Source organism: Calidris pugnax, unplaced genomic scaffold (genome assembly GCF_001431845.1).
Source record: "Calidris pugnax isolate Ruff unplaced genomic scaffold, ASM143184v1 scaffold429, whole genome shotgun sequence".
NCBI classification, from domain to species: Eukaryota; Metazoa; Chordata; class Aves; order Charadriiformes; family Scolopacidae; genus Calidris; species Calidris pugnax.
In genome coordinates this window covers 7,247-33,475 of record NW_015091306.1, presented here as the reverse complement: position 1 = coordinate 33,475, position 26,229 = coordinate 7,247, and the positions used below count along the sequence as shown (strand labels likewise).

General features: G+C 49.0%; 1 protein-coding gene across 1 annotated transcript in view; it reads right to left on the bottom strand.

Annotated features, from left to right (window-relative positions):
* Nucleotides 1–22,866, bottom strand: part of LOC106899168 (unconventional myosin-Id-like) — a gene marked incomplete at its 5' end in the record, with an annotated part of 86,214 nt that extends 63,348 nt beyond the window's left edge. The window contains 3 exons of the mRNA XM_014960867.1: nt 14,213–14,367; nt 22,151–22,264; nt 22,753–22,866. Coding sequence (XP_014816353.1) covers nt 14,213–14,367; nt 22,151–22,264; nt 22,753–22,866 — 383 coding nt within the window. The remainder of the gene's footprint in view (nt 1–14,212; nt 14,368–22,150; nt 22,265–22,752) is intronic.
* Between the last annotated feature and the right edge of the window lie 3,363 nt (nt 22,867–26,229).

Here is a 26,229-nt window from a genome sequence, read left to right as displayed (position 1 = left end):
TTGGAGCATCTCCCTGGTGAGGAAAGGCTGAGAGAGCTGGGGCTCTTCACCCTGGAGAAGAGAAGGCTGAGGGGAGACCTTCTTCATGCTTCCAAGGATCTCAAGGGAGGGTTGAAGGAGGATGGAGCCGGACTCTTCTCAGTGGTTCCCAGGGACAGGACGAGGGGCAACGGGCACAAGCTGGACCATGGGAAGTTCCACTCCAATGGGAGGAAGAACTTGTTTGGGGTGAGGGTGGCAGAGCCCTGGCAGAGGCTGCCCAGGGAGGGTGTGGAGTCCCCTTCTCTGGAGATCTTCAAGCCCCACCTGGATGCTCCTGAGTGATGTGCTCTGGGCAGCCCTGCTTTGGCAGGGGAGTTGGACTGGAGGATCTCTAGAGGTTCCTTCCAACTCTGACGATCCCCTGACTCTGTGATATAGTTCAGTTTTACACTCAGTTTTGCAGATCAGCCTTTCTTTTTCCAGCCTGCTTTTTAGCACGAGCTTTAGAACTTGAGCTCTGGCATTAAGTTCTGGACCCTTTGTAAAAAGACAAATTTAAAGTTAAAGTTTCTGTTAAGAAATAAAAGGTTTGGCTTTTCATTTGGGTATTTTTTTCCAAGGTCAGGTTAGTACAGCCACATTTCAATACTAATTTATTTGACCTTGGCTTCCGAAGGGATTGTTGGGATCCAAGATTTTTTACCAAATATTTAGTCTCTCTTAAAAAATCAAGTTTCTCAGAAATTTCCACGCAAAGAGTCTTTACCACCTCCAGGTTTTATCAGAGAGATGCTCCACACCATCCAGAAAAACCAAACCCAAACCCACTAAAGTCACTAATTATGCACCAAAGTCACTAATTACTTTTGAAAGAGCCATCGCAGAACCGTGGAGGGCCTTTTGGAGAACAGTTCAAATACTGAGTTCATGACATGAAATAAAGTGGGCAAGAGATAAATGGAAGGAGAACAAGCTTAAAAGAGAAAATTTTGGCTCTGCTGAAACTGCTATAAAGCAGAAAACCAGAAGGAATGTTTTGTTCATGTGTACTTTTACGATATTTTGGTTTATGTAAGAATATAAAAAGTAGCAAAAATATTTCTGAGGAGGTTTTATCAAATACCCAAAGACTTGAAGAGAAAATGCATCTTTTTCCCCATTGTTTTGAATGTAAGAGAAATCTAGTGACTTTTTATTTTATGGTATTTTTTATCTCTTTAAAAATATTAAAGCCTTACAAATACTTGTTATCCTCATCTTTACTTTATCTTTCTGATAAGCTCTCTGCAGAATTGCAGGTGTGCAGCTAAAGGAAAAGCTCTCCAGAACCTTGGATCTGGGCTGGGACCCACAGAGCACCTTTCCTCCGGAATACCGAGACTCAAGGTAGGAAAAACGATCCCGTAAGTGACTCAATACCATCAAATGGGGAGAGCATCAATTTCTGCTACCATTTAAGCATCACCAATGAGGTATTTTTAATGGGGAAGGTGTGTAACCCGGAGCCCAGCGGCGCCGTGGGCAGCCCCAGCCCGTTTCGCAGGGAAGGGGACGGGTCACACGTTCTGGCCGAGCTCTGCTGGTCGGTGGCACCAACCACACCAGGGTGTGCACACGTTCTGTGTTGACATCAAAAATGTGTCAGCTTCTCCTCCACCAGCACCCCCAAGTCCCTTTCCTCAGTTCTGCTTTCTAACACCTCACCCCCCAGTTTGTATTGGTGGCGAGGATTGTTCTGGCCCAGGTGCAGAACCTTGCACTTGCTCTTGTTGAACCTCATGAGGTTCACCTGGGCCCACCTCTCCAGCCTGTCCAGGTCCTTTTGGATGACATCCCATCCCTCTGGTGTATCGACAACACCACACAGCTTGGTATCGTCCGCAAACTTGCTGATGGTGCCTTTAATCCCCCTGTCTATATCATTGATAAAAATGTTAAACAGCACCGGCCCCAGCACGGACCCTTGAGGAACACCACTTGTGACCACTTGAGTCCAAACCTGCATTTTTTAAAACACGCTGGTGTTGCTACGGCAGCCCCCAGCCCACCAGGGGAGGGTGAAAGATGACTTCTCCCTCCCAGCTTGTTTCCAAACAGAACATCCCTTCGCTTAAGCACAGGAGGCAGATGGTGTGAATTACACACACACACACACCCCTCCCCAAATAAAAAAAAAAAAAATCAAAGTTTGATATGGCAGAGGGGGGGGAAGCAGGGAGGTTCCCGGCGCAGGGCACGGCGGATGCCAGGACAGCTGTGGGGGCAGATGGGTCCTTTGACAGCCCGATAATACTGACTTGCTGAGGAAACTGAGCCCTGGTGAGGGTGGCCAATGTGGGGCCATCTGCTCGGTGGAGGGGAAAGGCTCTTGGAACAGCAGGTAGTGAGTGCTTTGGTGGAGAATTGAACCCACAGCAAGATCAGCAGCACTTACAGCCCTTGCTCGGGCAGGCACAGGCTGCCAGCCTGGCAGGCTCTTCTGGAGACACTTTGGGTTATGGCAGTTTGCTGACAGCGGGAGAGGTGATGGTTGGTGTCGAACTCTCTTAGAACCACAGAATGGTTTGGGTTGGAAGGGACCTTAAGGACCATCCAGTGCCACCCCCTGCCCTGGGCAGGGACACCTCCCACCACACCAGGTTGCTCCAAGCCCCCTCCAACCTGCCCTTGAACCCCTCCAGGGATGGGGCAGCCACAGCTTCTCTGGGCAACCTGGGCCAGGCTCTCACCACCCTCACACCAAACAAGTTCTTCCCCACATCTCAGCTCCATCTCCCCTCTTGCAGGGTCAAACCCTTCCCTCTCCTCCTAGGGCTCCCCTCCCTCATCCAGAGTCCCTCCCCATCTCTCCTGGAGCCCCTTGAGGGACTGGAAAGGGCTCCAAGGTCTCCCCAGAGCCTTCTCTTCTCCAGGCTGAACCCCCCAACTCTCTCAGCCCCCCCTCCCAGCAGAGGGGCTCCAGCCCTCCCAGCATCTCCGGGGCCTCCTCTGGCCCCGCTCCAACAGCTCCATGTCCTTCTGCTGGTGGTGGCCCCAGAGCTGGAGGCAGCACTGGGGGGGTCTCCCCAGAGCGGAGCAGAGGGGCAGAATCCCCCCCTGGCCCTGCTGCCCACGGGGCTGGGGATGCAGCCCAGGGTGCGGGGGGTTTCTGGGCTCCAGCGCACGTTGAGGGGCGTGTGGAGCTTCTCACCCACCAACACCCCCAAGGCCTTCTCCTCAGGGCTGCTCTCAGTCCATTCTCCCCCAGCCTGGATTTGTGCCTGGGATTGCCCTCACCCACGTGCAGGACCTTGCACTTGGCCTTGTTAAAGTTCATGAGCTCACATGGGCCCAGCTCTCCAGCCTCTCCAGGTCCCTCTGGATGCCATCCCACCCCTGAATGAACGCTAAGAGCTGTAGTTCAAATATTACTAATTTTTTAAGAATAAATAATACCATGGACAGAAAGGTGTGACAGTGACTACAGCAAATATAGCAGAGAGCCCACAGGAAATGTTTTTGTAAGATGAAATATTCCCATTCTTCTATTCCCACCTTCTCTGGAGAAAACCCACCGTGAGCAGCATCAGAAGGGAAGCTCGACTGGGGAGGCTGGTGCGGGAGCTGGGGAGGGGGGGAGCTCCGAATCCCTGCACCACAGTGACTGCTCAGCTGTGATTTCTGTAATTGCTTTTATATTCTGATGGTAGATTTCTCAAGGACAGGCAGGAGCTGGGCAGAGCCTCATAAAAGGGCACAGAAAACGTTCACTGCTCGAAGATATTATAAAATTCATAAGTACAATGGCTTCTGTAACACCTAGAGAAGAGGAGGAGGGGGGGGAGGTGTTGAATTTTCTATTCTAGGACACTGCAAAACACCAATCCCAGCTTCTGACAGTCCAAATGCTATTTTTTCCCCCAGACCACAAATAATCCTCCCAGTGTCACCCTGCTGCTATAGACTGTCCAAGAACAGAAAGGATTCACCTGTTTCAGCCCAGTAGATCCACCAGCTGGAGGCAGGGAATGAACTGGGCAACTTAAAAAGGCTAATGAGACAAAATATCATTCATGAGTATGACACCACACCAGTGTGATGGGCTGGAGAGGACCTTTGGGTCACAGCAGAGCTATTTTCATGGGAATAACAGTTACTGTGGAAACCTGCTTCTCAATTTTCAAATTAATCAATGCAAATTAATCTCAATTTTCAAAGTAATCAATGCTCTTTTTAAGTGCCCCGAATAAAACCTCCCAAATGCAAAACAATCCCAGCAAACCCCGAGCAATTTAACCATCAGAAAAGTCAATCTCCTTCAAAGCAACTCAAGCTCCAAGAACTTCCCATTTCTATCAAGATCTCCATCCCAGGAGGACCCCAGAACGTTTCATGGAGCTTTGGCATCCAGGTGCCAAGGGAAGCATCAAAGCTACACGGAGCTGTGGGTCTAAAGTGCCTTGGACATGGTTCAGCCACAGCAAACACCTCTTTCCAGTGGATTTGAGACAAAATGCATGCTGACAGTGGGAGTGGGACACGGGCAAGGCAGGGAAGGAAAAAATGACCAATAAACCTCTTGGTACTCAAAAGAAAGCCACAAAATATGATAAATTGCTACTATTCATGTCACCAGACAAAAGAATTTACTTTTAGGTGCAGAGGGCAGGTACTCAAATAAAGCAGTCACAGTTTTGCTGCAAAAATTAAACCCAGGCTCTCGAAAGCCCCAGCCCCTCTGCAGAGCTCGGTTTATTCACAGTGTTACACATCCAGGATGGCGGGAGACAAAGGGCATTTTTCATGCAAGGAACACACTAAGAAGTGTAACAAGAAGCTACTGGAATGTGTGACGGAGAAGGTGTCTGCCTTCCCAAGAATGTCAGGGACCAGTATAGGTTGGGGGTGAATGCCAGGCACCAGTATAGATTAGGGGTGGACTTGCTGGGAAGCACTTCTGAGGAGAAGGATCTGGGGGTCCTGGTGGACAGGGAACTCTCCAGGAGCCAGCAATGGGCCCTGGTGGCCAAGAGGCCAATGGGATCCTGGGCTGCGGAGGGAAGAGTGTGGCCAGGAGGTGGAGGGAGGTCATTCTCCCCCTCTGCTCTGCACTGGGGAGGCCACAACTGGAATCCTGCCTCCAGTGCTGGGCTCCCCAGTTCAAGAGAGACAGGGAACTGCTGGAGAGAGTCCAGTGTAGGGCAACAGAGATGATTCAAGCATCTCCCTGATGAGGAAAGGCTGAGATAGTTGGGGCTCTTCACCCTGGAGAAGAGAAGGCTGAGGGGAGACCTTATCAATGTTTCCAAGGATCTAAAGGGTGGGTTGAAGGAAGATGGAGCCAGACTCTTCTCAGGGGTTCCCAGGACAGGACGAGGGGCAACGGGCACAAGCTGGACCATGGGAAGTTCCACTCCAATGGGAGGAAGAACTTGTTTGGGGTGAGGGTGGCAGAGCCCTGGCAGAGGCTGCCCAGGGAGGGTGTGGAGTCCCCTTCTCTGGAGATCTTCAAGCCCCACCTGGATGCTCCTGAGTGATGTGCTCTGGGCAGCCCTGCTTTGGCAGGGGAGTTGGACTGGAGGGTCTCCAACAAATCCATGATTCTGGGATTCCCTGGCCAGGGAGCTCAGCACCCAGTTCAGAACAAACTCCGCCACAACAGAGATGAGTTTTAAGAAAGGAAATGATCATCTTCTGAGTTCCTTAATGAGTTCCCTTCCAGCAGGACACGTGTTTGGAAGCCAAAGAAACATTTTCCAAAATATACAAGAATTAAAAAAGAGAGTGTGGTTCCTCGTGGTGCTGCCACCCCTCCTGCTCCTGCCCTGGAGTCACCCAACGCAACACGCCTCTTATCTACACAACGGATTTTCCAAAGGAAAACCATCATTTCCTATTCCAGGCTACAGCCCTGAGGTCAACAAACCTGCCCAGGAGTTGCCAGAGATGAATATAAAGATCATAAATTAGCCAAAGGTTAATCTTAGCTAAATCCTAGAATTTTTTTTCAAGCTAGTAAGACAAGCTAAGAGAATTAAGTATATATTTTTTTTAAATTTATTTCATATAAGGAAACTACCTTTCCTTTTGGTGCTGTCCTTCCGCAGGGTCAGGTGCTTAAAAGCTGACAGGTGACCGGGGGTTAGGGCTTCCCCCTCCAAAACACAGCAAGAATTTGACTCAAAATTCATCCTGAATAGAAATCCTGCACAAAAACAAAGCTCGGGCGCTGAAAGGGATGTTGGGGAAGAGCCTGATCTGAATAAAGTCTGCTCCTTTGTCAGGCTCCGGCCGCCGCTGACAATGGTGTCAGCCCCTGGCAGGGCTGGGGGGGGCTGAGCAGGGCTGGGGGGGGCTGAGCAGCGGTGACAAAGGACAAATCCCATTAAACAGCAATTTAGGAGCAGTTTGTTTCCAGCTCCACTCCTTTGGATCTCCTCCAGCCTCCCAGAAACCTCCGGCGTGGGTGGAAGCCCCCAGTTGGGGGGAGAGCACCCATCACCAGCCGGGCTGTGGGTGCCACCGACACCCCCTGCCAGGGACGGGCTGGTTTTCACAAAGCTCAAGGGACAGATTCATTTCACCCCAGCGGCTGTGACGCCCCTCCTCGGGGTGGCAGCTTTCTCACCAGCAGTGTGCCCAGGTGGCCAAGAAGGCCAACGGCATCCTGGCTCGTATCAAGAATAGTGTGGCCAGCAGGAGTAGGGAAGTTATTGTGCCTCTGTACTGGGCCCTGGTGAGGCCTCACCTCGAGTACTGTGTTCAGTTTTGGGCCCCTCACTACAGGATGGACATTGAAGTGCTGGAGCGTGTCCAGAGGAGAGCCACCAAGCTGGGGAGGGGTCTGGAGAACAAGTCCTATGAGGAGAGGCTGAGGGAACTGGGCATGTTTAGTTTGGAGAAGAGGAGGCTGAGGGGAGACCTCATTGCCCTCTACAGCTCCCTGAAAGGAGGGTGGAGAGAGGCAGGTGTTGGCCTCTTCTCCCAAAGGACGAACGACAAGACCAGAGGAAATGGTCTGAAGTTGGGGCAGGGGAGATTTAGATTAGATATTAGAAAGAACTACTTTACTGAGAGAGTGGTCAGGCCCTGGAACAGCCTGCCCAGGGAGGTGGTGGAGTCACCATCCCTGGAGGGATTTAAGAAACGTGTAGACATGGCTCTTCAGGGCATGCTCTAGTGCCCAAGGTTATTGGTTTATGGTGAGGTGTTGAGTGTGGGGTTTAGTTGGTGGGTGAGGTGTTTTTGGTGGGCGTTTGGTGTGGTGTGGTGGGTTTTTTTTGTTTTTGTTTTTGTTTTTGTGGTTGGACTCGATGATCTCAGAGATCCCTTCCAACCACTAAGATTCTGTGATTCTGTGATTCTGTGAAATGGGTATTTGAAATACCAGTTCGGGCCCCTCTCTCCTTCTTTGTCCCCCAAAAACCAAGGCTGTGAGCCCCCATCCTCTCCTCCAGACTGTCGCCGGCGACAGGGAAGATGTTTCTGTTCTAACTCCTGTAAATCTATTCCTCTCAGCAGTTAATGAAGGTTTCTACAAGAGAAAAGTACAATTTTAAACTGATTTAAATCAGCACAGTTTTGACACAAAAGGGCATCTTTATGACAGCCTGAAGGGTTTTAACCTCTTGCCTGACACCTGGGCCTGAGCTGGAAGGTCAGTTTCTTCCTATCAGAGGAAAAAATTCAAATTAAAAAATATTGAATCAATTTTAATCAAACTGGGCTCTCTTACTAATTCATGTTCCAGACTGTGCTCATCATTGAGCTGAGGATTTTTTCCTAAACCAGCAAAATCAAATCACATTCAATCTCCTCTGTCTCTTTTTTTTTACAGATGGCACCAAAAATATATAAAACACTTTCCTCGTGCTCACTAAAGGGACAGAAAATGTGTATTTACAGAGTTTTCCTTTCCACCCCTCTGACAAACAGCTCAGCCTTCCCCCCATTAACACCAATCACCCCATTAACACCAATCACCCCATTAACACCAAGGCTCACCCGCAGCTGGGTTTGGAGGGAGCTGTGTTTGCCACAACACCCAACTGTTGCAAAGAGGCAAAAAAAGGAAACAAACCAGAAAAACCCATTTGGGAGTTCTCCTATTTGTAACAAATCTATTTATTCTGCCCAAATTGCCTGTGATTCTGGTTGGGTTTTATTCTGAGGCTCGATTTATGTCGTTTGGGGGGATTAGGGACATTTTGCACTCAACAGATTTAAGCGATTCCGGTGACACCGGTATTTATGGTTGAAGGTTTGAATACCACAAAAGCAGTCAGAAATGTAATTTTTTTTCCCCAAAAAAGGGCTTTTTTGGATCCCCTGGGCTGGACACGGTCAGCGCTGCTCATACGAACAGGGAGTAAGCTCTGCTTCTCCCCCCTCCACGCCCCCCCAGCTGCACCAGGATGGGTTTGTTGATGGTATTTCAGCACCATAAAGCGTTAATCCCGGATTTATCCCGCGTGTCCCAGCTCTGGGGGCGGGAAGGGAAAGGTGGGTTTGTTGGGATGCACTTCCCACCCAAACCTGCCTGAACTGGGAATTCTGGGCAAACCCTGTCCCTGCCACCAAACCTGGCTCTGCTGCGGTCTGCTCCGGAAGGCTGATGGCACAGATTGTCCCCCAAGTTGTTTTACACAGATATATATACATATATACACATATATACATACATATGATATATATACACATATATACACATATATACATACATACAGGTCTGCTCCGGAAGGCTGATGGCACAGATTGTCCCCCAAGTTGTTTTACACAGATATATATACATATATACACATATATACATACATATGTGTGTATATGTATGTATATATACATATCTATGTGTATATATATATTTATGCGTGTCTATACGTATATATTCTTTAAGGTCCCTTCCAACCTAAACCATTCTATGATTCTATATACATATATACACATATGTATATACACATATACATATACTTTCCACATTTTTACATCTATGCTTATATAAACCTATAAATATTTCTCCAATTTTTACATCTATACATACATATGTGCACATACATATTTTCCCCCATTTTTTTAAAACCATTCTATGATTCTATATACATATATACACATATGTATATACACATATACATATACTTTCCACATTTTTACATCTATGCTTATATAAACCTATAAATATTTCTCCAATTTTTACATCTATACATACATATGTGCACATACATATTTTCCCCCATTTTTTTACATATATACGTATAAATTATACATACACACACATTCTGGATTACATGTGTATATATGTATATACATATACTTTCTGCATTTTTACATCTATGTATATATAAACACATAAATACATTTTCTCCCATTTTCACATCCATACATCTATAAATATATGTATATACATATATTTGTGTATTTCTTGTATAGATTTATGTATGTTACATATAAAAATATGTATGTACACATATTTTTGTATATTTATTGTATATATTTATGTATATTACATATATAAACACACTGGGACCAGTGCTGTTCAACATCTTTGTTGGAGACATGGACAGTGGGACAGAGTGCACCCTCAGCAAGTTTGCTGATGACACTGAGCTGGGTGGTCGGTCGACACGCTGGAGGGAAGGGATGGCATCCAGAGGGACCTGCACGGGCTGCAGAGCTGGGCTCCTGCAAACCAAGTTCAACCAAGCCAAGGGCAGGGTCCTGCACCTGGGACGTGGCAACCCCAGGCACAAATCCAGGTTGGGTGGAGAATGGCTGGAGAGCAGCCCTGAGGAGAAGGACTTGGGGGTGTTGGTGGGTGAGAAGCTCAACAGGAGCCAGCAGTGGGCACTGGCAGCCCAGAGAGCCAACCGTGTCCTGGGCTGCATCAAGAGAAGTGTGGCCAGCAGGTTGTGGGGGGTGATTCTGCCCCTCTGCTCTGCGCCTGTGAGACCCCACCTGGAGCTCTGTGTCCAGCTCTGGAGTCCTCAGCACAGGAGGGACATGGACCTGTTGGAACGGGTCCAGTGGAGGGGCATGAAGATGATCAGAGGGATGGAGCACCTCCCCTATGGAGACAGACTGAGAGAGCTGGGGTTGTTCAGCCTGGAGAAGAGAAGGCTCCGGGGAGACCTTCGAGCCCCTTCCAATATCTGAAGGGAGCTCCAGGAGAGCTGGGGAGGGACTCTTGGTCAGGGAGTGCAGTGACAGGACAAGGGATAATGGTTTTAAATTGGAAGAGGGGAGATTGAGATTAGATATTAGGAAGAACTTGTTTGGTGTGAGGGTGGTGAGAGCCTGGCCCAGGTTGCCCCGAGAAGCTGTGGCTGCCCCATCCCTGGAGGGGTTCAAGGGCAGGTTGGAGGGGGCTTGGAGCAACCTGGTGTGGTGGGAGGTGTCCCTGCCCAGGGCAGGGGGTGGGAACTCGATGATCTTTAAGGTCCCTTCCACCTCTAACCATGCTGTGATTCTATGATTCCCTGATTAAAGCTGAGGGACAGGATCCTGCCAAGGACCCCCGGGTGGGAAGCCAAAGGGACCCTGCATGGGAGAAGAAGTGAGGAACGAGCTCTAACGGAGCCTCCAGCCCATCCGGGGAGCTGAGATCCATTTTTATGAATTACTGCTGGGTGCCAGGGCCCGAAGGCACGCCAGGCCAAGAACCCAGAACTAAAGCAAATTAATCCAGTGCACGCTAATGATTAAAATTGGCTGACAGGTCTCAAAGCGCAACGGAAAATACAAAATTATCCTTAGGCAAGTGATTTTCTGCTGCAGTTCTGCAGGGATTGCTTTTTACGGTTCTTTTCACTCCCCCTTCCCTTCAGCAGTGCTGGAAGGAGCTCAGCGCCGGCGGTGGCAGACACCGTGGGGACCAGGGGGACAGAAGTCATCACCCAGAGCCAGTCACTGATCCACAGCCACATGAGCAGCCTGGGTCAGTCAGACAGAACATCCCATGGGTTCTAACAGACACAAAAAATACCTTCCTTAAGTCAGGGTGTGCTGCAGAGCAGAGCACAACGCCTGGGGACAAAGGATGGGTCTCGGTCACCTTCGGTGGTGGCATCTGAGCTGCCTTCTCCACCCACGGTGTTCAGCTCACGCTGCAGGCCGTGCTGGACACGGGAGGGGACACACGCATGAGAGTAACAAGAGGGTGAGAGTTAAAGCAATTAGTGCTTTGGAAACTGCCTACAATCAGGTCTTCTCCGGTGAAGCAGCCATGAAGTGCATCCAGAAAGAGTCCTCTGCATGTTGGACTGAGCAGCTGAGGCATCTTCTGGAGGTTTAAGGACCATGAAGAAATGTGAGCGTAAGAGATGGGAAGGATAAGTCCCTTCCTGGCTGATAATCCTCCCTCCTCCAAGAGCTCCTCAGGTCCCTTTCTCCTGACCATGGGCTCCAACACGTGAGGGGACACTATGGCCACATCTACAGCTTCTGAGAGCTGTGTCCCTTCCACTGTAACCAAGTGCTTCGGCAACCAACACTGAGATCAATGTGCCACCCTCATCACGTCAGGACATCCCCTACTCCTACCCAGCAGCACGAGAGAGCCTCGATCCCCTACTCCTACCCAGCAGCACGAGAGAGCCTCGTGATCAAGGGGCTGGAGCATCTCTCTGCTGAGGAAAGGCTGAGGGACCTGGGGCTGTTCAGCTGGAGAAGAGCAGACTGAGAGGGGACCTCATTGATGCTGAGCAATAGCTAAAGGGTGGGTGTCAGTAGGATGGGGCCAGACTCTTCTCAGTGGTGCCCAGTGACAGGACAAGGGGCAACGGGCACAAACTGGAACATAAGAAGCTCCATCTAAACATGAGGAGGATCTTCTTTCCTGGCAGAGGCTGCCCAGAGAGGTGGTGGAGTCTCCTTCTCTGGAGACATTCAAACCCACCTGGACACGTTCCTGTGGGACCTGCTCTGGGTGGACCTGCTCTGGCAGGGGCTTGGACTGGATGGCCTCCAGAGGTCCCTTCCAACCCCAACCATTCTGTGATTCCATGAATTAGAAGGTTTAGGCATCCTCAGCACAGATGTCACCACCAGCCTCCTCCTCCTCATCTCTCCTACTGACTAATACAGCAGAGAATTTGACAGGATTTCATCACACAAGTATGTGAGTACCGTTCCCTGTTACACTCCACATCCCCAAGGGCAGCCGTGTCACCTCCCCCTGCTAACAGCTCCCAGTAAGGGTTTGGGAGTGATGCTGGGATGACTGGAAACCCCTCTGTATGTTCTGAGTCCCCAGTGACCAAGGATTCGGGCGGCGCAGGGCCCTGCAGCCCCGTTACAGGGTCATCACCCAACGAACGAACTCTCGGGCTCAGGGTTTTAGGGCTGGACCCTCTTTCTTTTCAGAGCAACCTCCTCCTGACAGGGGGGAGAGAGAACCCGACACACACACGGGGACTCAGCTAATCCCATTAACGAGGAATTCCCAAAGTGTCCACTAATCCCATTCACCAATGGGGTGTTTTTACTCTTCAAAAACTGAAAGTGGCGGAAAATATTTCCTCTCGTTTTGATTTACACGCTGCTGCTTTGACTATGAACCATATTGCTTTGACCCACGACACCTGGGTATCTGGAGAATTAAAGGTGAGCAGTTCCCCTACATCACCGTTAAACCAGTAACTCTTACTGGGGAGAAAAAGGGGCTTTTAGCCCAGTTCCCCCATTGAACACGCTGTGCTGAGATTCATCATCTGAAGCAGTAAAAAATGCACTCATAATATTGTTTCGAGTGAAGATGAAACAGCATAAAAGCGTATTTAACTGTCATTCTTCTACAGACAGTGATTAGATAAAAACGAATTCTTTTTAAAGCTGAAAATGTCATTGTCAAAATCAGTGCAAGAAATTGAAAATCAAGACTTTATAGCTTTATGTGAAAAGTGCAGTGTTTCAGACTGATGGCCACACAACAGACTTTCTTAAAATGAAGCCCACGTGTCCCCCCCCGGCGCTATCCTGGATACGGGAGAAAAAGGCCGGGTCCGAGCAAAAGGAACAGAAACCAGGGCGGTTCGAACCCCGAACGTACAGGAGCTGGAGTGTAATCAACCATTTCCCAGCTCCTCCCAGCATCAGAGGCTCGTTACGGCAGTGGGACCTGTCAGCTGTCTGAAGAAGATGTCACCTGTGTTCAAAACACGCCAGACATGAAAGAACTCCAGCTACTTCACAGGGTTCCCGAAATGAAGCGTGTTCCTTTACCATCTCCATGATCTCCCCAGCCTTCGAGAATAAGCTGCCTTTGAAAAGAAACTATACTGAGGTGAAAGCAAAAACAGAATATGTTTTCTGTTGCTTTTCAGCACTGAATTTCCCAAACCAAGTTACGTCGATGCTGAGAATTCATTCCACAGGAACTTGGCACCCACCTCCAGCAGTGTGAGAAGTGGCTACACCAGCATGTTCTTCTGGAATTCATAAAAAAAGTATCCAGGGACCTAATGTAACCTAAATTCAGCCCCATTGTCCTGCCCCTGTGTGAGCATTTACCTACAAAGATTCCTCTTTATGGGTCACAAATGGACCATGATGCTGTGAATGGCAAATGCCAATGCTGCACATGATGCTGATGGACATCAACCCTCTTGAGAACCTGTCCTGGAGGCACAGGGGAACGACTCTGAAGGTCTGGTCACCCCCTACACCATTTCTCCAGAGTCACTGGTGTGTCACTGCCCACACTGCAGTCACTGCTGCTCTGGATGGTCCCAAACTTTGGTATAAAGGTGATTATTGCCAGTTCAGCTGGAGCTACAAGAAGCTCAATGCGAGAGAACCACCTCAGGATTGAGTTCACCAATAAAGCAGCGTTTGCACATTGATTTACGAGACGGACGATCTTCAGGAAACAGAGATGACATTTTACAGCTCAAGCAATAAATCACCTACTGATGCTGGGGGCAGCGGGAGCAATTTGAGAAACGAATGGCTGTATCTTAATTTTAAGAGTTCACTGTAAGAAGCACTCAGGAGACGTTGTGACCCACTCGAAACGCATCTTCAGTGCTATCTGTCCCCAGACACCTGCGCTCTCACAAACACACAGGGGAGGCAGAACGGGCAAGTGAAGTGTTGTGGCTAAAAAGCATGTCCAAAATATGTAAGAATTTGTTCTGTTATCCCAGTAACACAGTGAAGCAAGACAGACAAAGCCCAAGACTGGCAACCAAACGACTCCAGGGCAGGTTGTGATGTGGCACACAAGGCTGAGCTGTCAACAAAACCCATCCCCAGCACTCACCTCTTGAAGTGGCTCGCCAGGACGCCCACCAGCTCTCCGATCCTGCTGTCGTTGGAGGGCTCCTTACTGAAGAGACAGACAATGAGATCCTTGTTGTCTTTCGTGTGGAAGACCACGAGCTGGTCCTTTCCATTGGAGACGCTCAATCCTACCAACTGTGAAGAGAAAGAAAGACCAACGTTACATACGTTGAGATACCTTCATCCTTGCCAGGCTGGTTCTTCCCTCTCCAGGATGCCACGCTCGCTCTCAACTTCCACCGGAGAGCTCAGGTCCTCAGTGCTCCTCCCACAAGCTGAAAAAATCAAGGTGAAACAACCAGGGTTTTGGGAAATCAACAGTCTCTAAGATGCAAGGAAATTTTACCACCTGAGCAAGCCCCACCAGAAGCAGCACCCTTCCACGTCACTGCGGTGCCCTTCGGCCCATCCCTACCACGGGTGCCCACCAAAGACAGCACCAGGTGGGTTCCCAACAGCCAAAGCTTTCCTTCCCCAACATCTCCCACTGGATGACACGGCGTCGACGGGTGCCCACCAAAGACAGCACCAGGTGGGTTCCCAACAGCCAAAGCTTTCCTTCCCCAACATCTCCTGCTGGATGACACGGCATCACTCAGTGGCAGAGCCACACGCCTGTCTTTTGTTCTTTTCAAAGGAAACCAACAATAACCATAAGTCTGGCCAATGATCATCTTCAAATTCCCAATTGCAGCGCTGGGAACACAATGACACACGGGTAATGTAAGAGTGAAGTTTTTTACTGAAAGCCAAAGCATCTCAAGAAATTATATAATTTGCAAACCCCATGATGACTCCAGTATTTAGACATGGAATAAGGTCTTACCGTTCCAACAAAACAAAAAGGTGTGGGTTTTGGTTTGGGGTTTATGGGGTTGTTTTTTTGGACTGTTAAGTAACTGCCATTTGGCACATTAAAAGCTTTGTGCTCATCATCCCACAAAGCAAAAGCAGGGAATTTTTAGAAGTGGCAATCTGGGTACACAGGCTTTTCAGATGAATGTGCTGTGAGGACAGGCTGAGAGAGTAGAGGGGTTCAGCCTGGAGAAGAGAAGGCTCCAGGGAGACCTTGGAGCCCCTTCCAGTCCCTCAAGGGGCTCCAGGAGAGATGGGGAGGGACTCTGGATGAGGGAGGGGAGCCCTAGGAGGAGGGGGAAGGGTTTTAAGCTGAAAAAGGGGAGATTTATGTGAGATGTGGGGAAGAACTTGTTTGGTGTGAGGGTGGTGAGAGCCTGGCCCAGGTTGGCCAGAGAAGCTGTGGCTGCCCCATCCCTGGAGGGGTTCAAGGGCAGGTTGGAGGGGGCTTGGAGCAACCTGGTGTGGTGGGAGGTGTCCCTGCCCAGGGCAGGGGGTGGGAACTCGATGATCTTTAAGGTCCCTTCCAACCCAAACCATTCTATGATTCTATGAATATTAGAATAAGAAAAAAATAAATCTGTGGTGGGAAAACAAAATATACGGATGGCAAAAGAAATATCAATAAGCAAGTGCATTTAACAAAGCAGTGCTGAAGAAATAAAATTAAATAAAAAATAAAATAGAGAAAGGCAAAAGAAGGATGAGTACAGGGAAAATAAAGCAGACCTTCCCTGTCCACCAAAGGACTACCCGACTCCTCTGAGTCACCCACAGATTTGCAGAGATTTGCCCCATTCTCCTAAAAGTGAGAAGCACCGATACCCCCTTTTGTGGAAATGCAAGTCTCATTATTCCCTTCTTAAAGGGAAGAGCCTCCTGTGTAACCCCCTGCCCGCGCTGGGAAGGGTATGAGAAGCAGGAATCACGGTGGGACACGGCCTGGGTTGGTGCCTTCTCTTCACACTGTGGCTTTCCCAAGAAGCCTGTTCCAGCCTTGTCCAACTCACACCGCGGCAGCGTCCCAGGAAAGTCACAACCAACACTATTTTCTGGATAAAACACCACACAAGTTTAGAATCACTCATTTTTTGTTGGCTTCTTCCCACCAGACAACAGTCGGGCTGAATCCCTGAGAGCTGAAACCCTGAGCAGGGACCTCCGCTTCCCTGTCCCACCACGGTGGGCTTCAGACTATTTTGAGGTTATGAAATACTTTAAAAACAAGCTACACTTCATGCAAAGACATTAACGGCTGCCTGGGTTTATAGTGTCCCTTAAAATTAATTTGCATGCTTAAATAACATCCCCTGAGCACAATAGCTCCACAGGGACCTGCTGCCATCCCGATTTTAAATGTGCGCTGAGTGTGAACGGTGAGCACGTCGAAATCTCTGGATTTGAAAAGCCTATTTAAAACATTAATTATTCAAGAGAAGCACGTTAGAATTCTGAGAGCCCTTCAAAATTTGCCTATTACACCCCTCCCCACAAGACTATCAGAACAAACAAATAGAACACAAAAGAAATCATTTCAGAGAAGGTGCTTATCTCAGTATTTACAAACACTAATATTAGCTCTGCTTGAAGATCAGGAGAAAACGCTCAGCATCCGGAGAACATCCTGGATTGTATCCACCTGGGATACAACGCTGGGAATACTGGGAAAGGTGATCCCAAGATCCTTTCTGCCTTTTAATTCCTTTCTGCCATGCTGTGTTTATTTTTTCTCCAGGTAAAAAAAAAGGACAATTGTATATTGGTACTTCTGAGGCAACTCCCAGAAAGTTCATACACAGAGAAGTCACAACCAACACTATTTTCTGGATAAAACACCACACAAGTTTAGAATCACTCATTTTTTGTTGGCTTCTTCCCACCAGACAACAGTCGGGCTGAATCCCTGAGAGCTGAAACCCTGAGCAGGGACCTCCGCTTCCCTGTCCCACCACGGTGGGCTTCAGACTATTTTGAGGTTATGAAATACTTTAAAAACAAGCTACACTTCATGCAAAGACATTAACGGCTGCCTGGGTTTATAGTGTCCCTTAAAATTAATTTGCATGCTTAAATAACATCCCCTGAGCACAATAGCTCCACAGGGACCTGCTGCCATCCCGATTTTAAATGTGCGCTGAGTGTGAACGGTGAGCACGTCGAAATCTCTGGATTTGAAAAGCCTATTTAAAACATTAATTATTCAAGAGAAGCACGTTAGAATTCTGAGAGCCCTTCAAAATTTGCCTATTACACCCCTCCCCACAAGACTATCAGAACAAACAAATAGAACACAAAAGAAATCATTTCAGAGAAGGTGCTTATCTCAGTATTTACAAACACTAATATTAGCTCTGCTTGAAGATCAGGAGAAAACGCTCAGCATCCGGAGAACATCCTGGATTGTATCCACCTGGGATACAACGCTGGGAATACTGGGAAAGGTGATCCCAAGATCCTTTCTGCCTTTTAATTCCTTTCTGCCATGCTGTGTTTATTTTTTCTCCAGGTAAAAAAAAAGGACAATTGTATATTGGTACTTCTGAGGCAACTCCCAGAAAGTTCATACACAGAGAAGCCCCCAAAGCAGCGTCTCAATCCAGCAAAATGGGGCTGAAAGGGACATTTTTGCTGTGTCACCATTTGCACATCACAGATCCCGCACACGGGACACAAGATACCCAGGTGCTGAGGCTGGAACCCGCGTGGGCAGGTTATAATTAAGGGTTATAAGGGTTACACTTAAACCATTTATATGTAAAAGGAGATGGGAAACCATGGAGCGATTTCTTCAGCCAAAACCAAGCTTCTGGTGGTAACAGACATCAGCTGTCTCCAACAAGATTTCCATGGAAACACCATCCCCAAGGATGCTGCCGAGCGATGGGGTGCTGTCGGCAGGCTGAGGGCGAGCAGCAGAGCCCAGGGCAGCCCATGTCATCTGGAGACACCTCTGCCCACCAGGAGGACCATCCATCGTCCCGGGGAACACACATCCTTCTAGTGGGACATACTGATAGACTGACATACATCACAGCTGGTGGAGCTATTATACACTTGCTACACACATCCTTCTAGTGGGACATACTGATACACAGACATACATCACAGCTGGTGGAGCTATTACACACTTGCTTCTTACAGAATCACAGAGTGGTTTGGGTTGGAAAGGACCTTAAAGCCCCCCCAGTGCCACCCCCTGCCCTGGGCAGGGACACCTCCCACCACACCAGGTTGCTCCAAGCCCCCTCCAACCTGCCCTTCAACCCCTCCAGGGATGGGGCAGCCACAGCTTCTCTGGCCAACCTGGGCCAGGCTCTCACCACCCTCACACCAAACAAGTTCTTCCCCACAGCTCAGCTCCATCTCCCCTCTTGCAGGGTCAAACCCTTCCCCCTCCTCCTAGGGCTCCCCTCCCTCATCCAGAGTCCCTCCCCATCTCTCCTGGAGCCCCTTGAGGGACTGGAAGGGGCTCCAAGGTCTCCCCGGAGCCTTCTCTTCTCCAGGCTGAACCCCCCAACTCTCTCAGCCCCCCCTCCCAGCAGAGGGGCTCCAGCCCTCCCAGCATCTCCGGGGCCTCCTCTGGCCCCGCTCCAACAGCTCCATGTCCTTCTGCTGGTGGTGGCCCCAGAGCTGGAGGCAGCACTGGGGGGGTCTCCCCAGAGCGGAGCAGAGGGGCAGAATCCCCCCCTGGCCCTGCTGCCCACGGGGCTGGGGATGCAGCCCAGGGTGCGGGGGGTTTCTGGGCTCCAGCGCACGTTGAGGGGCGTGTGGAGCTTCTCACCCACCAACACCCCCAAGGCCTTCTCCTCAGGGCTGCTCTCAGCCCATTCTGCCCCCAGCCTGGATTTGTGCCTGGGATTGCCCTGACCCAGGCATCAGGTCAAATAACTGCTCTTCCCCTGAAAGGCAAGGAATCACTTTATCACTAATTGTCTATTTCCACCCCCTCCCTGCACACTGCAAAGGGGTTTCCACCCAAGGAGGGATCAGGCTGCAGAAAAGCAGAGGCAAATGAGCAAGGCCACTCAAGAGGTGAAAGACAACACCTATTCAGATCATTAAGCAACAAAAGATAAGGCATAGCTACAAAAAGGGAAAAACAACTGCCATACAGCATTAACCCTTCGCCAGAGTTCAGCTGAAGAAATCCTGGCCAAAGAAATACAAATATTTCCTCTGCTGCATGTGAACCAACCACGTCTCCAAACTCCTCCTCTCCCTCTGCAAATCGATGGGAGAGCACCACGGGCAGATTTCCTCGTGTTCCCCAGGACCACAGCGCAGGAGAAGCAGATAAAAGGAGAGGTTGTGGCCAAGAGAGCAGAAATTTATCCCTGCATCATCTACCCAAGACAGCTTTCATCAAATTTCCACCCTGGAATATTATTCTGCCCCCTGTGCAAGGCAGGGAAGGGGCTTTTGGAGCCATCCCTCCTGTGCCACGTACTGCAGGACCCCCCCAGAGCCGCTCAGGTGAAGGGAACTGTTGGGTTGCTAAAGGGAGTAAGAGCAGATCTACAAATAAAGCCGATTTATAGCTATTTAAATATTCTAAGAGCACGAGACCTGGATGCACAGACCATTAACTGTTTTGCTGCCAGAGGAAATACAGAGACCCAGCACTACAGCACTCTCTGGGAGTGGATACTCTGGTTAGACATCGGTTTTGTGTAAAAAAAAAAAATTACTAACATTTCTAAGTAACAGATATTCTATAGGCAACCTACAAATTGTATCTGACTTGCTCGGCTCCTATAATTTTTAAGGATTTCAGAGGCAAAAGGTCAGATGATCAGTGCCCTGGTCTGTGCTCCACCTTTAAACCCATCACACACCCAGCTGAAGCAGGTATTTTTCCAAAGCTGTGATAAATACAGATTTACCCATAATTACTAGTGCAGCAAGTGAACTGCAGCAGCCTAACCATTTTGTACAAGGTAACAGCTCAGAAAACCAATACTGAAAAATTGTGAGGGACAAAATTCCACTTTGTCTACGTGCATTCACCTCGACCCTTCACAAAACCCTGGGGTTCCAGGAAAAACACCCTGAGGGAGTCTGTGCATTTGAACACGTCAGTTTGCACAAGCGAGAGCAGCGTGATCTGCTGGCACCTTTGTCTGGCACAATTAAGAGATAATGTCAGGAGAATCCCAGAATGATATGGGGTTGGAAGGGACCTCTGGAGACCATCCAGTCCAACCCCCTGCCAGAGTAGGGCCACCCAGAGCAGGTCCCACAGGAACGTGTCCAGGTGGGTTTGAATGTCTCCAGAGAAGGAGACTCCACCACCTCTCTGGGCAGCCTCTGCCAGGAAAGAAGTTCCTCCTCATGTTGAGATGGAACTTCTTATGTTCCAGTTTGTGCCCATTTCCTCTTGTCCTGTCCCTGGGCACCACTGAAAAAAGCCTGGCCCCATCCTCCTGACACCCACCCTTTGAGTATTTATAGAACAGAAAACAGACTGAGGAAAAGGACCTGGAAGTTGGTCCAAAAGGACCTCCAGGCATCAGAGTCTTTTGGAAAGCAGAGCCCCTGCTGTGGAGATGCTTCTTTGCTACAGCCCACACTCTCGTTAGGGACCGCAATCAAGGTGACCCCACACTCACCCTGCGGTGGATGACCTGCAAGGAGGTTAGGAGAGGACCCCACAAACCCAACATGACAGACACCCTGAGCTAACCCTTCACTCCTCATTCACAGGTTAGATTTTACCGTTACCCTAATCCCAATCTCTGCTCCTTTAGCAATATGGGGCTGCCAGATTTATTAGTTCTCCAAATGTAAATGTTCCAACAAATCTGTGTAGGACGTCTCCACGCAGCCCAGCCAGGCTCTGTGGGATGAAGATAACGGCAGCAGCGTCACCTCGGGCTGAGGAAAACAAACAGGCAGCTGAATCCACGCTCAGGGATGCTGGAGAGCTCGGATGAGGCTTTCCCCCAGCCCCTTCCCACCGGAGCTAATCCCCTGCTCTGTCCCTGCAGCCAATCTCTGCCCCCCCGAAGGCCAGAGACCTCACTATAATTCCAAATTTAGCTTTGATAAGATTTACATTTAACATGAACAAATAGAAACCCCCAGAGACACAGAAACCGTGTCGTAAGCTGCTGGGAAATGCTACCCCCCTGGTGGGGCCAAGATCTCGCGGCGCACAGCAAGTATAAATCAAAATAGGAGCCAGAGCAGAAGAGAGAATGAGAAACAGTTTGGGTTTTAGCTTTTATTTTATGTACTGAAATTAAAAGTTAACACGATGCATCAGTGTTGTAGGTAACTGTACTAAAGTTGTTTTAAAGACATTAAATAGAGGAAAACAAACAGGCAGCTGAATCCACGCTCAGGGATGCTGGAGAGCTCGGATGAGGCTTTCCCCCAGCCCCTTCCCACCGGAGCTAATCCCCTGCTCTGTCCCTGCAGCCAATCTCTGCCCCCCCGAAGGCCAGAGACCTCACTATAATTCCAAATTTAGCTTTGATAAGATTTACATTTAACATGAACAAATAGAAACCCCCAGAGACACAGAAACCGTGTCGTAAGCTGCTGGGAAATGCTACCCCCCTGGTGGGGCCAAGATCTCGCGGCGCACAGCAAGTATAAATCAAAATAGGAGCCAGAGCAGAAGAGAGAATGAGAAACAGTTTGGGTTTTAGCTTTTATTTTATGTACTGAAATTAAAAGTTAACACGATGCATCAGTGTTGTAGGTAACGGTAGTAAAGGTGTTTTAAAGACATTAAATATGAGGGTGGTGAGGCACTGGAACAGGTTGCCCAGAGAAGCTGTGGCTGCCCCATCACTGGAGGGGTTCAAGGCCAGGCTGGATGGGGCCTTGAGCAACCTGCTCTAGTGGGAGGTGTCCCTGCCCAGGGCAGAGGGGTTGGAACTAGATGATCTTTGAGGTCCCTTCCAACCCTAACCATTCTATGAGTCTATGAAATATATTAAAATTTGTAAAGTGAGGTCTTTTTCCATGTTATGGATATGAAAATGGAGCTGAAGAGCAGATGCACTGCCCACGACTCAGAGAGCCCGACATGGGATCCCTCCGTCCCTGTACTTACGTTATAGAGGGGGATGGTCTTCATCACCTTGTACTGCTTCATGGGGTCCATCTTGTACAGGTGCCGATCAGTAATGAAGATGGCTCTGTCCTCCACCTTATTAAAGCGATTCACCTGGAAAGAAGCAAATTTTCAGTCCCACTGATCACTGCAAGACCGTGCGGAACGAAACTACGCAGGAGTCAACATGCAAAACTCCCACAGCTCTTACACAGGTCTTCTCCACAGATCTCGAAACAGTGAAAAGCGAAGATGGAGCCCACAAATCCCTTCTTACAAAGAGAGAAATGCAGAGTCTTGGAGAAGGTTGCCCAGAGAAGCTGTGGCTGCCCCATCACTGGAGGGGTTCAAGGCCAGGCTGGATGGGGCCTTGAGCAACCTGCTCTAGTGGGAGGTGTCCCTGCCCAGGGCAGAGGGGTTGGAACTAGATGATCTTTGAGGTCCCTTCCAACCCTAACCATTCTATGAGTCTATGAAATATATTAAAATTTGTAAAGTGAGGTCTTTTTCCATGTTATGGATATGAAAATGGAGCTGAAGAGCAGATGCACTGCCCACGACTCAGAGAGCCCGACATGGGATCCCTCCGTCCCTGTACTTACGTTATAGAGGGGGATGGTCTTCATCACCTTGTACTGCTTCATGGGGTCCATCTTGTACAGGTGCCGATCAGTAATGAAGATGGCTCTGTCCTCCACCTTATTAAAGCGATTCACCTGGAAAGAAGCAAATTTTCAGTCCCACTGATCACTGCATAGACCGTGCGGAATGAAACTACGCAGGAGTCAACATGCAAAACTCCCACAGCTCTTACACAGGTCTTCTCCACAGATCTCGAAACAGGTCTTCTCCACAGATCTCGAAACAGTGAAAAGCAAAGATGGAGCCCACAAATCCCTTTTTACAAAGAGAGAAACGCAGAGTCTTGGAGAAGGAACATTCCCAGAGGCATCGAGCAGGGCTGGGGCAACCTGGGCAAGTCCATGGCCTCAAAGAAGGGACAGACACTTCCCCAGGAACACTCCACCCGACCCTGGCAGACACCAAGGCCAAGGTGATGGCTGTTGTTCCTACATTCTGTACATGCCTTTGTCCCCCTCTGTCTGAGGCAGGAGACCTGCCCCGCAGAGCCAAAGAGGGGGTCACCAGGGTTTGTGACAGTCCAGATTTGAGGTATTTGAAAGAGATGCTTTGGCCCATCCTAAATTTGAGCAGATCCCATTTCCCTCTTGTAAAACACCCGGTGCCTTGGCCGTAACTAAGCAACTCCTCCAAGAAGTGGGAAATGCAGACACCGTTCCTTCCCAAGCCCGTTGGTGGATGGAGGTACCCATCAGCTGAACACGGGCACGCTCTGCCGATTTTGCTGAAGTTGTGCCATTCCACAAGAAGGAAGAATCATAGAATCATAGAATCATTGAGGTTGGAAGGGACCTTTGAGATCATCAAGTCCAACCATCAACCCAACACTGCCCAAACCACCACTAACCCATGTCCCTCAGCATCATGTCTGCCCAGCTTTCAAACACCTCCAGAGATGACGACTCCACCACTGCCCTGGGCAGCCTTTGCCAAGGCTTAATGACCCTTATGGTGAAGAAATGTTTCCTGATATCCATCTTAAACCTTCCCTGGTGCAACCTGAGGCCATTTCCTCTTGGCCTTTCTATTCAGGAGAGAATGAACAGGCCAAAAGGAGCCCAGGAGAGCTCAGCCTCAACACTGGGACCCAGGCAACCAGCTGGTGGGAGGAAGGCAAGGTTAGTTCTTGGTCAGCAGGAGAAGGACCAAGCTGGAGTGTCCTCAGGCTGGGGCTCCCCGGTTCAAGAAGGACACAGACCTGCGGGAGAGGGTACAGCTACAAAGGCTGTACAAAGAGGCTACAAAGAGGGGCCTGGAGCATCTCCCTTATGAGGAGAGGCTGAGGGACTTGGGGCTTTTTAGTCTGGAGAAGAGAAGGCTGAGGGGGGATCTGATCAACACCTATAAATACTTCAAGGGTGGGTGTCAGGAGGATGGGGCTGGTCTTTTTTCAGTGGTGCCCAGGGACAGGACAAGAGGAAATGAGCACAAACTTGAACATAAGAAGTTCCATCTCAACATGAGGAGGAACTTCTTTGCTGTGAGGGTGGCAGAGCCCTGGCAGAGGCTGCCCAGGGAGGTGGTGGAGTCTCCTTCTCTGGAGACATTCAAACCCACCTGGACACGTTCCTGTGGGACCTGCTCTGAGTGACCTGCTCTGGCCAGGGGTTGGACTGGATGGTCTCCAGAGGTCCCTTCCAACCCCATGTGATTATCTGTAGAGAGATGGTCCAGCCCTCCTGGAATGATCTTAGGCAAATACAAGAAGTTGGTTCCCTTTCATTTGAACTCAAAATCCTACTCTGAGATACCACCTGAGGCACCGCTCGCACAGCTGGGGGCTTGATGTGGGGGGAAAACACGCTCCATCTTGTAGCGGGACTTTGGGGTTTTGTGTGCCTCAACCCTAAAGCTTTCTTTTTTAAAAAAAATCAATTATACGTAATGGTTCTGAAAAGGTAAAAATTATCTGTTGGAAGAGGGCACTATGTGAACCCCTCAGCAAGTACAGCTGAAAACAGCCCTGTGCACAGCCCCGTGTCCCAGTGTGTTGTTCATGCCTCCAGTGTCTATGCAGTAAGAGAAATGGGAGAACACATTATTTAAGCAAAGCATTTATGTAAAGTAACAGCCACGGCCCAGCAGCAAGCCAGATACAGCAGTCATATAATGATATAATTTTCCTTAAATTTTAGGTATTCTGAAGTTCTGAATTCATGTTTATTTTTTGCCACCAGTCAAGTCTGTAGCAACAGCATCCCTGCAGTACCCGAGAAATTAAATCACCAAAACTGCTGTCAAATGCCACATTAGCATCTCTGGAAAATTATTGTAAAAATATACAATGGTTTATTAAAAATGTATTAATTCGAAGGATACAAGATACTAAATGTTGTACCTTCACAGTAACATCTGATCTGGGGAAGATCCGGGAAGACTGACGCTATTAAACCACCATTCCACACCTTATGGAATTATTGTGTGATTATTTACAAAAACACAAGTGGGAGGATCATGTTATGGCAGGAAACAAAATGATATTCTCTCCAGAGAAGCATTTTATACCCTGGGATCATGCCTTTATTCCTATCTCCTTTCCAAACACTGATCATTTCAATTACCCCTGTCCCACCACAACCATCACGAATATTCTCCGAGGCTGCCGGTAACGTTGGGCTCCAGCAAGAGGGTTTTCATAAAGGAAACTCTGGAGAAGAGGAGGCTGAGGGGAGACCTTATTGCTCTCTCCAACTCCCTGAAAGGAGGGTGTAGAGAGGTGGGGGTCGGTCTCTTTTCTCAAGTCACAGGCGACAGGACAAGAGGAAATGGCCTCAAGTTGCCCCAGGGGAGGTTCAGGCTGGATATTAGGAAAAATTTTTTCACTGAAAGGGTTCTCAGCCCTTGGAATGGGCTGCCCAGGGAGGGGGTTGAGGCCCCATCCCTGGAGGTGTTCAAAAGATGGGTTGATGTAGTGCTGGGAGGTCTGGTTTAGTGATGATGCTCCTTGTTTGTTGTGTGGGTGTCTATTTTTGTCAGTTAGGTTGACGGTTGGACAAGATGATCTTTGAGGTCCCTTCCAACCTAGAAGATTCTGTGATTCTGTGAAACACGCATCTCATTAATTAATGTGTTAATTAATTTTCCCAGGATCTACTACACCAAAGGAGAGCATTTGATATCATCTAGGCTTCCAGACACCCCGAGACACCAGGTACCAAATAGTCACAAGTTCCGTGAAAAGCGAGGGAGAAAGTAGGATGCAAAGTAGAAGTATCTGTCACTGGGGCAAACCCGGAGCCAGCGGTGTCCCACAGCCAGGAGGGATTTATCCCACAGCCAGGAGGGATTTATCCTGCAGCCACGGAGGGATTTACCCATCAGCTGAGAAGGGCAGAGAAGGGTGAGAGGCGATGAGGTGGATGAACATAAATAGGATTTTCCCAGGTGAAACCAGGAGAAGTTGGATATCCTCAGCCAAGAGGCAGCAGAGTGGGGAA